General features: G+C 37.2%; 1 protein-coding gene across 1 annotated transcript in view; it reads left to right on the forward strand.

The window, feature by feature from the left end:
• Positions 1-10810, forward strand: part of PIGF (phosphatidylinositol glycan anchor biosynthesis class F) — a 24262-nt gene continuing 13452 nt past the window's right edge. The window contains exons 1-4 of the mRNA XM_063152051.1: positions 1-255; positions 1913-2004; positions 2838-2954; positions 7437-7545. Of these exons, the coding sequence (XP_063008121.1) occupies positions 28-255; positions 1913-2004; positions 2838-2954; positions 7437-7545 (546 nt within the window). The 5' untranslated portion in view covers positions 1-27. The remainder of the gene's footprint in view (positions 256-1912; positions 2005-2837; positions 2955-7436; positions 7546-10810) is intronic.

Genomic DNA, 10810 nt, shown 5'->3' on the forward strand with positions numbered 1-10810 from the left:
TGTTGCAGGTGCCGCTGCCCGGACGCCATGAGGGAGGTGGAGGTGCGGAGGCTGCTGGCTGCCAACCTGCTCTGCGCCCTGGCCATCGTCCTGGCCACGCTGGGCCCCGCTTTCGTCCTGGACGGATTCAGCGTGCTGGGAACGCACCTCACGTGGCTGTGTGTCTGTTCTGTTTGTGTTGCTACCCTTAATATAATCTTGCACTTAGTCCTTAAACCTAATCAGTCTCCTAAGAGACGTTCCTTTGGTCACAAGGTAAGATTTTTTGTTTTTTTTTTAAATTCTTAAGTTGTTACCAGGCAATACAGAGGGGAGGCAAATTCTCTGAAGTAATCAAATGAGAAAGAAGACAATTTTTGATTTGTCTCATTTTCCATTAGTGAGTTGAGTGCAGCACCTTTTGAAACAAATTTTTCAGTATTTTCATGATGTCAAACTTTCTCTACCTGTAAATAACCTGTTCAGGTGAGTGATTCTGTGCTTTCCTGTTTCTTGTCAGTGCGGTGTTGTTTGTAATCCCAAGAATTTGTGTGGTGGCAAAACCTGGCAAAATTGAATTAAACCTGGCTCAAATTAAACCTGGCTCAAAACTCATTTTGCAGTCCAGGCCTGGCTTATCTTCTTGATAAGTGGATATATCAGGAAAAAATGTCATCACACACTTCTGGTGTGTAGTTGTAAGTTTGTAATGACTTTAAAAGGAAAAAAAAAATTTTTTTGTAATCTGACACATAAAAGAGATGCTATGCTACATTTCAACAACTAAAAGTCATATGAAAAGGTATTAAAATGTCTGCATTTCCTTGTATGATGAAATTATGACATTTGCATACAGAAGAATCTAAAGTTGGGAGAAACTTTTTGTAGTTACAGTTTGCAACAGGGAGCATTAAAGATATGAATCCCAATGAAAAGCTTTGGAACAGAGTGATTTTGGAGCAGCACATGACTTACCCAGCAGGGAGGGAATTCCCCAGAGTTTTGAAGTCGGGGTAATAGTCTTCTACTCCTGACTTGCTGAGCTAGGCAAGATGTAATGCTCTGAGGTGGTTTTTAAGCATTTAAGTAATCATCCCTGCCAGCATATCTTTGTGTGCAAAGCTCCTGTCTAGTTTTGCTGACTGAGGAGGATGTGAAATGCACAAAACCATGATGGGAAGGAAGCATTTTAACCATCTGTGATTTGAAAATGAAGTACACTTCATGTTCTAGGTGAGATTTCATCCCAGGAAATAAATATAGAAAGGAATAAATATAGAAAAATAAGGGTTCAAGGAAAGTTACGGATTTTGCATTGGTGACCTGATCAGAACTGTTTATCAAGTGTTTGTGCTTCTACATGATATAGTGAGTACCCAGAAACTCGTTTAAGTTCATTGAATATTATGTGTTTTGCAGACTTATAGAAAGTTATGGATATTTCTCAAATATATTCAGAATTTAAGATGCCAAGTTCAAGAGATGCCATGTAGTTTTAGTTAATGTAATTTTGATTCTTTACATAGCAGACTTTTTTATATTGTGGGTTTTCTTGCTTTTAAATTTTTTTTTTCACTTTTTGTGAGAGTTGCCTTTTAATGAATGGATATGAGAGTCAGATGTAAAACAGAAGTGTAAAAATGTCCAATAAAATTACTTGTGGTTATCTTGTAATTTCTGGTTATATTTTTTGTATGTTTGCCCTGCTTAATGGGATGCACCAAAAAAATTGTAGGTAGAGTGTGATGTTTTTTAATTATTTATTTAAAGTATTAATATCAGGAAAACTGTTTTGAAATGTGCCATGCTATGGTATTGTGCTGCAGCTGAAATGAAAGAAGTAATCAGAGTACCACGCTCTTGATAAGATATGTGTGTGTTACTTATGTTCTGGTTTGAAGCATTATTCTGATACCTCATTGCTCTTTTTTAGATATCCAGATTTCTAAAATGCTGTATATACTTTTTCATGTCTTGCATACTGTTTCATGCGATTATTGTTCTTTATGGAGCACCTCTCATAGAGTAAGTGAGAAGACCCTCTCTTTCTCTAAATATTCTAAGGGGCAGCTCTCCTTGCAGGTGTTGGTATAAGTACTTGGGAATTTTCTGGTACACTGGAAGTTAAGGGATCAGCTCCTAGCTGGGGGAAGAAGGGTGGCTGTTTAAGCTTTCTCTTGGTTTTGGGTTTTGGGCTTTTTTTTTTTTTTTGTTTGCTTGTTCAGTTGGTTTTTTTGGAAGCCAGCTCTTAAATGTGACTTCTGTAAATAAAAATTGTAACACAGTTACAAACAACTGTTTACTTTAATTTTTATGGTGAACATATGGACACAAACACTTTTTGGAGCTTCATTTAGTCATTTTTCCTATAAGATTCTAAACCACACATCTTGCCTGTTTTTCATCCTTTTGATATTAGTGTTCTAACTGTTATGAAAGTTTAAAGAAAGAAGTGTGAAGCAACCTGGGTGTTGAGAGATACACTAAGTAGTTGGCTAACAATTGTTTCATGTAGTTTGGTTTCATGGTTGCTGTCACAACTGGAAAAATAAATGGAATAAGGGAGTAAGTATCCTAGCACACTTCAATTTAGAACTAATGATCTGTGTGAAGTACAACTGTGGTTTTTTAAAAATTGCTACATCTCACTCTTGAGATAACAGCAGAACTCTTTCCAGCTTCCTTTACTATTCTACAGAGTAAGAAGAAAATATTTTATTCTTTAATATGGGGTTTAAGAAAGCACACGTGCTTTCACAAGTTGTGTTAGAGGGGCTTTTTTCTTCCTGAATCTTGGAACTTTTAGAACATTAGCAACCACCTCACTTAATTTTGTAATATTCTTTTTCTTTTTGTAGGTTAGTGACGGAGACATTTTTGTTTGCAGTTCTTCTGTCTACATTTACTACTTTACAATGCTTGTGTTTGCTGGGACCAAACATACAGGCATGGATACGGGTATTTAGTAAAAATGGGTAAGTCCTAATCTAAAGTTTCTGATATTTCTCTGAATAGAAACGGACAGAATTGGTGTAAAAAATATATAATGGAATTTTTGGAAAGCAAAGAACTTCCTGGATGATGGGTGGTTTTTGTATTTGTGGTTACAGACATATGGAAGCTTTTCTGACAAAGAAAGATTTATTTGAAGACACTGATTCAGAAAAACAGCTTCTTTTTATTTTTGGTGCTCAGATGCTAAATCTCACTTTATATGTGTTTGAAGGAAGTAAAGTTTCCAGCACATATTCTACTGAAGTAAAAACATTGTGCAGTTCTATATGATGGTTATCAGATAAAGGGGAGACCTGACACTGAGCTGTGCATGGGGAATCTTGCACATGATCCAGTAGTACCTTTGTAAATATGACTTTTAAAGTAGGGATAGGAAGTCAAAACAAGCCCTGTTTTAAATTTTGATACAATATTGAAAATTACACATAACTTGCTCTGTTCTTAATTATGTAATATTAACGCATGCTCTTTTTTCAATTTCAAAGAAAGCTGTTTTGAGTGTCAGAATTTTCAAGGATTAATCTTTTCAGGAGTATGTTTAAAGTAAAACAAGCCTTCTAACAGTGTTTTCACCTCCAGTGGTGGCCATGGCATTAGCATCTATCAATGATAATGTATTTTTCAGAAGATTTCCATTTCTTCTGCCTTTTGTCATTCCATAAATAATAGCAGGTTGAAAGAATGGAACACTGAAACATAAAGAGGCTTCACATATGCTTGCGATTCAATGAGATTTTAGTATGCATTCCCTTTTAATAGTTTGTAATGGTGAAGTCTCATCTCAGAAGACAGCAAAAGGTTGTATTACACTGCTAACCTATGGAATTATTTTTGGTTTGCACTCCTTTAGAGGAGGAGACTTTAATGCTACTTTCAGGTATTAAATTTTGGTTTATCTCAGTTCTCAATGCACTGAAAAATATCTTTAATCCTTATTCAAGTCATTTACACTTGTTATTTTCAGTGGAAGTGTAAATATACTGTAATAAAAGCAAGGAGTCATTTAGCCAAAATAAATCTTTGCTGATTCACTTGGTCATCTTTGGAGGTTTTGCATGTGAAATAACAGCTGAATTGAACAGATGTATGACAATATCAGTCTGTCTTTGTGCCAGGTAGATTTTGAATGCCTGTTGATTTCTTTCTTTCCTTGTCTAGATCTTAATGCAATTTCAGCACAATCATTGCATTGGAAGCAGTTGTCTTGTTTTGACACTTTAGCTGTGAGGATTTCTCAGTACTTCTTACTAGTGAGCCATGTGACATTATGTGAGAAACATGTTTATTATTAATGATGTTTGTTTACACTTTTAGTGAATATGCACTACAAAGAAATATTGTAGCAGGGTTTTTTATGGATTGTAGCAAGCTGCTCATTTAAAAATAATCTTCTGTTTTTTCATTTGAAATTGGAACATCTTAGATTTGGGCATAAGATGAGTGTAGACATGCATTAAAAGGTTGTCTCTGACTTAACCATGTGGAATGAGGTGGGACTAGTTAAATGAAAGAAAAGGATGGTTAGGTGAAATGAACAGAGCTGCTTTCCTTGAAAGCAGAATTTAGGGAATTGAATTGCACTGGATCATTTAGCTTGAAAGTCTGATTAGGTGTATAGCTTAGTATGGAAAAAAAAATTGTTTTTAAGTACCTGAGTGCACTTTAGACTTAAGTAACCTTAAGCCTCTGTGCACATAGAATGTGTGAGAAAAAGTCTGTATATTCTACATGACAAAGCCTTCCATTCTTAGTTAGCTATAAATAGGGCCCTTTTCACTAATTCTGCCTTTGGGAAGGGGTGGGCCCACGCCAGCATCTCTGGGCTCCTTACTCTGACATTGAGAGTTGTGACTGATGTCAGGGTCATGGCACTGATCATTCTCTGTCATGTGCTGCTGTGAGTGGTTACAGGGAAGTAAGAGCTGCAGAAAGGGTTATCAGCATTCGTGGCAGCATGTGGCTGTTATTTAAATGGTGTTTCAGTAACTTAGCTGAAATAGCCTCCTGCATAACAGTCTTCAAGAAACCAGTTTTTGGGGTTTTTTCCTCTCTCTCCTCTTGGACACTGTTTGTTTCAAATCACCGCTCTGAGAAAGTGTGTTGAAATTATAATAGCAATTATAAGGTGTAATCAGGGTAGAGATTTTATTTGGATGTTGCCAAAAAATAGTAAAAAAACCCACATCATTAGGGCTTCTTCCTGTTTTCATTATGCCTATTTTATCACTTTGTTTGTGAGCTACTTATTCTTACAGACATTAAATGCCCCTTGTAAATGTAGGGCCATCATCACACACCAAGGGCTCCTTAGTATTTAGTCCTACTACAGCCAAGAATTCCAAATCTTGTCTATGAAGGAGCTGTCTCAATAGATTATTTTGTCAGCTAACCTCTTAATTCAAACATTATTTGATGTGGAACTGAATGTACTGTGTAATTTAAAGGGGTTAAATAATTACTTTAGGCTTTTAAAGACCTTTCTGCCACTAGTGTTCGTTTATTATCTTAATCATTGCTACTTTTGTCTGCAGGATTATCTTAGTTTAAATGAAAGAAATGTGGAAAATGCAAAGTTTATAGACATTGCTGCAGTTGTCAGTCTTATGTAAATGAGGAGTTTATGTGATGGTTTAAATTATAGCTTCAAAAATCCCAATAAGTGTCAGTCATTCCAAGAAGAAAAGTGAGTACTTAAGTAATGACTTTAAAAAGTAATTGCTCCTTCAGGATGATGCTGGAGGACAAGTCAGGTTGCCTTTGGGTAGCCAGTCCCTGCTGCAGAGGGGTTCAATTAGCAGCTGAAATAGTTGCCAAACTGCCAATGGCTGTTTTTCACTTGGGCACCGTGCCTTGCTAATTCTGTTGTTTTGCATTTGGAACTCGGTCTGATCTCTCCATATGGTACAGCAGTCTCTGGTGAATCTGCCACACACACAAGATGTCTTGTGAGGTATAACTGTACCTCAGTCAGTCCTTGGTGTATTCTGTTGTCTCTTTTGCTGCTTTAAGGTTGTTGTGAATGTTCTCTTTCTTGTTCTGCCTGACAGCTCTCTGCTCAGTTATTCAGCTTCTGATAATTCAAAAGAATTTTCTGTGTGCAGACTCCTAAACAGTTTTCCAGTTACATCAGGACTTTTCAGTAAAAAGAATCTCAAACTGGTAGGATTGTGAACTGGAGTATTTTAAGTTAAAGGGTTCATGTTATTGTATAAGAAACAGTTCTGCTCAAAATGTCAACCTTGCACTGTCAGTACTGTAGCCTGTAAGACATTTTTTACTGCAAATATTGAAAAATGTTTGCTTTAAACTTGTGAGCTGTTTGGTCAATAGCAAGTGCAGCAGTGTGTACTTGGAAGTAAAGAAATTTTATTCTCTTCAAAACCAAGTGTTCATGTCATCCAACCTAAACAGCACATGCAAAGTTCAGAGTTTACTGTGCTTCTAGTCTTTGAGCTATAAAAATGCTCTTTTTTTTTTCCTCCGTTAGCTGAAGCTAACAGTTGTACATTTATAATCTGAGATGTAGCAAACTTTAAACTCAGCTCAGCTCTCCTGCTGTACTGATTTGGAGTAGTGATTCTACTAGTCTGGTTCTGCTGTCCTGAAACTGTGCCCTACTGCCTTCTGAGTTACTGCTGCTCTTTTCTTAATTGGTACCAAGTACCCAAATGCTCATGGCCTGAGCAGAGCGATCAGTTGGTGCATTGATGGTAGTAAGCGCTCATCTGTTTAGCAGAAATCCAGCTTTTCAAAAACTTTTGAAATCAGCAGTGGCAGAAGGCTATAAACTGAGGACTGCAGTAATTTAACATCTCTTACAATGTGTGCCATGACTGGTGGTGTTAGAGTTCTTTAGTGTGCAAAAAATTTATCCTGCAGCCAGTGTACTTGAACTTGGATGCACTGCTACCAAAGGGCTCCCATGTGCAGTTACATTTACTTGCAGTGTTTCTTTTCAGTTGATGAAAACTTGTTTTGAAATATTCTCATAGTGGACTTCTGTGTTAAATTTTGAATTGTTGTAGTCATCAAATATGTCTACACCACAGAGTCCTCTGTGACTATGCTTGTGCTATTCTGTACAGTCCCACAGTACACTTCCATGTCTGCCTCTCCCTGCAATGCACACAGCTATCGAGATAGATCTATTTGTTCAGTCTAGCATGGTTTCAAAGTAACATAAATTAGGTTTTGCAGTAAACATCTCAAGGAAAAACAAATCCTGAAAGTGTGGTATTAAAAGATTGTAATTATAGATAAATTATGCAACTTAGATTTTTACTTCCAGTTTGTATGTTTTAGGAGAAACCTGCATGCTATTTATCAAATATGTGAATTTTTATGTCTGTTTGTAGCCTCAAAAATTTGGAGAGAAATCTGATCTAACTCTCTGCCATGGTAACTTCTGCTGTTGTTGAAAACTTCTAACACACTTTTTACAGAGCTATGTCCATATGGGAAAGCAGTCTACAGATTACTTCTGTGTGCAGTATACTTGGAGCTTGGTTTGGAGCATTTCCTATTCCTCTTGACTGGGATCGGCCTTGGCAGGTTAGTATCTGCACCCTTACCATAAAGGTACAAAATATTAATTTTCTGGAGAGGCACACTATACAAAATTGCTCTGAAGCTGTTCAGGTGTATTGTACTTGGTCACAAGCGGCTCCTACAGTTATGCCAAACTTTTAACAACTCTTTGGAAACATCTGTGCTTAGGGTGTAAGGAAGTAAAATGCATTATTTTTATTTCCAGTTTAAATAGATTCTTTATTACATGCTTGTGAGTGTCTGTTGCATGCAAATTTTATAATGGAATAGAGCTCTAATGATTTGGATAAGAAGCAGCTAGACAAGCTGGAGGACAAATGGGAGATGATGAAGATGGCTTCAAGTTTGCCTTCAGTCTAGTAGCTTTTATTGTTCACAGGTAGGGAAAGAAATGCTTTCCTGGTGTTTTAGCTCCCCCCTGTCCTCCATAAAAGCTTTTAACAGAAGGTATTTTAAATGGATTTGGATCAGTTTGTGGAAATGGTGTAGCCAAAGCACTGTACTAAACACTTGTGATTTCTAAGGAAGGCAAACATTAGCTTTTTAGTTGAACAAGAAGAAATGTGAAGCTGGCATTGCAATTCTATCTTTATGAATTCCAGTGTTTATGCTAATTTCTTACTATGTTTTTTGGCATGGAGAAGTGATTCAATTAAACATAACTGAAGTCTGCAATTGCCATAAAATGATGGCACTAGTAACAGCTTCTTCCTACATGTGCTCAGTGTTTTGTAACTTCGTCTGAATACCAAACTCATTCACTCTTGGCTGAGTAGTGTCTACAGGCCTGTTCTTCAGCAGATGGTTTCAGAGGTTTCTTCCAGAAATCAGTGTAACAGGCAGCACACTTTCCACTGTGATATTATACGGATGCTGTGGCTTACAGCTGCACTTAAAATTTGTCTTCTGTGAATAGCTCACAGCCTTTATGCCATTAGTCTTTCATTGCAGTAGTGTAATTAGACAGTACAATTTGTATTTCAAAAATAATGGAGGAGTAAGTTAATATTTAAAGCAAAATAGTTTCTTCCCTGAAAACACTTGGTTTATTCTTGCTAGATATTTGACCATCAATCTGGCATATGTATGTGTTGACATTAATTAATTGTTGACAGACATGAATGTAACCCAAAAATCAAGGGATTCACTGAAATGCAATCTCCTTCCAAGTCTTTCTCACTTCCCTGTGCTGATGAGAGGCACTCACTTTTTCCTTAATCAGATGGGATTTTAAAATAGCATGTCTCATCTGGCAGGTGTTGTTTTATTCCCAAAAATCTCAGACTTTGCTAATGTGCTGTGTATAAAACCTCCACCTTTTATGCACCAATGATACGAGGAAAACTTAGGTCAGGGGGCTCTGAGTAACAAAACAAAGACACTAATAGCTGAAGACAGATACTTTAGGTAGAGTTAGTTTTTAGCTTTTGGTCCATTCCCACATGTTCCAATAGTGGGAGACACAACTTTGATAATGGTCTGAAAACTTTTGCTCTTTGAAAAGTCTTCCAAGTTAATAAAAGACAAACATGACTGAAAATTTAGCTCTATAATCTACACTTAAACGTCTGAAATGATACTAAATGACTCCTCAGAACAGTAAAGCATCTGCAGAAACTTCAGATACCCGAACTTGTCACTGGCTGTTTCTGGGTGTGAATACTCCCCAGTGCTCCCTGTATGTCTGCAATTTCCTTTTTCCTTCACCCTCATTTCTGACATACTCCTGATACCAAAGTTAGCAGGGGAGAGTTTATGACTCAAGTTCGACATCAAAGATCTTTTGCCTAGATCTAGAGCATTTGCTGTTGTTCTTTCCCTTCCCCTCATTTTTCCCATCCTCACTTCTCCATCTTACACATTATAGAGTTTTGAATAGTGGGATGGAGGAAGAAATTTTTGGTTCCACTTTGAGTCTGACCTGCTTGATCTTTAATGATGTGGGCAGTTCAAGAGCAGCCATAGAGAGTTTGCTTATCAGTCCTGCAGGCTGCCACTCCAACAGTCTGAAACTGCAGTTTTAAAGGCTAAGTTTTTGAGATCTGCTGTATTAGGGGAGATGAAAAAAGTTTTTGTTAAAATGTAATGTAGTTTTTACAAGTCCAGTTTTTCAGCAGAGCAACACAGTGAAGCACCAAAATTGTAACAGATCTTCAAGGCAGAAATCAACCTCTTTAAAATAGCTTGTCAAGGATCCTGCTCACAACTCTCAGAAGTTTTCAATGACCTATTAATAATCTAATATTTTTGTGAAGGTGATCTCTTAAATATTGGTCACTAAACCATAGAAGTGGGGGCAGGGTCCTGCCTAGGCATTTTCAGTATTTGCCCAGGAAACACTGCTTCCCAGCTTGCCCAGCTCAGGCAAGAGATATATTGTAAATCGGGTTCTGGGGAAGCACAACTTCATGCAACAGCTGATGTCTTTTGTCTTTCTCTTCCTGCTGAACAGTATGGGTTCAGCAACCCAGGTATTGCATGTAGTAGCTGCATGGCTGTCTCAGAAATCTTCAGAACCAGGAGACTTTTGTGTTCTTCAGAAGTTCATAGGGCACTGGCACGAAGCCCCTTTTTACAAGAGTATTCCTTTTAATGCCTGATGTCGGGTGATTACAGAAACTCATAGTGAATTCTTTCACTATAACAATAAAAGAGGAAAAGTGCTTTCTGTGTTGTCTTCAACCTCATACAGGGGAAAGAGGAAAGATCCTCATAAAAGAGTCTGCTGTTTTTGCAGATAACTGTTTACTTTGTGAAGATGATCTTTAGTGCTGATTGCCCCTGAGTGACCTAACCACTTACTGAACATAAAAATATCTGCACATAATACAGCTGCAGGATTATTATTAATAATATTTTTAATCTCCCCCAAATACAAGGACTAATGTTTTGCATAGAACTCCACAGAACTTCAGCTGGAATGTTTAGGGGAGCACCTACAGATTAAGTCCCAAGCAAGGTCTGAAAGAAATGTAGACCTTAATGTGACTTAGAAGTAATCAGAACCCAGTCAAAACCAAATTACTTCTAGACATCTGCATGAGTGAAGTATTAAGCTGTTGTGCTTCTGACATCAGCTGTTTCTCGTATTAGCCTAAAAACAGAGAGCTTGAGGATTACAGTTTTGGATTTACCCTTTTCCTGTCCAAAAATGGACTTAAATGGAGCAGCTTAGTCTTTGAACTCAAGACCAGCTTCTGAGATCAAAAGAGGTTTCATTAGTGATTGTTTTCCTTTTTGTATTTTAGCCTTTGTGCTGTAAACAATT

Source organism: Melospiza melodia, chromosome 3, assembly GCF_035770615.1.
Source record: "Melospiza melodia melodia isolate bMelMel2 chromosome 3, bMelMel2.pri, whole genome shotgun sequence".
Lineage (NCBI taxonomy): Eukaryota > Metazoa > Chordata > Aves > Passeriformes > Passerellidae > Melospiza > Melospiza melodia.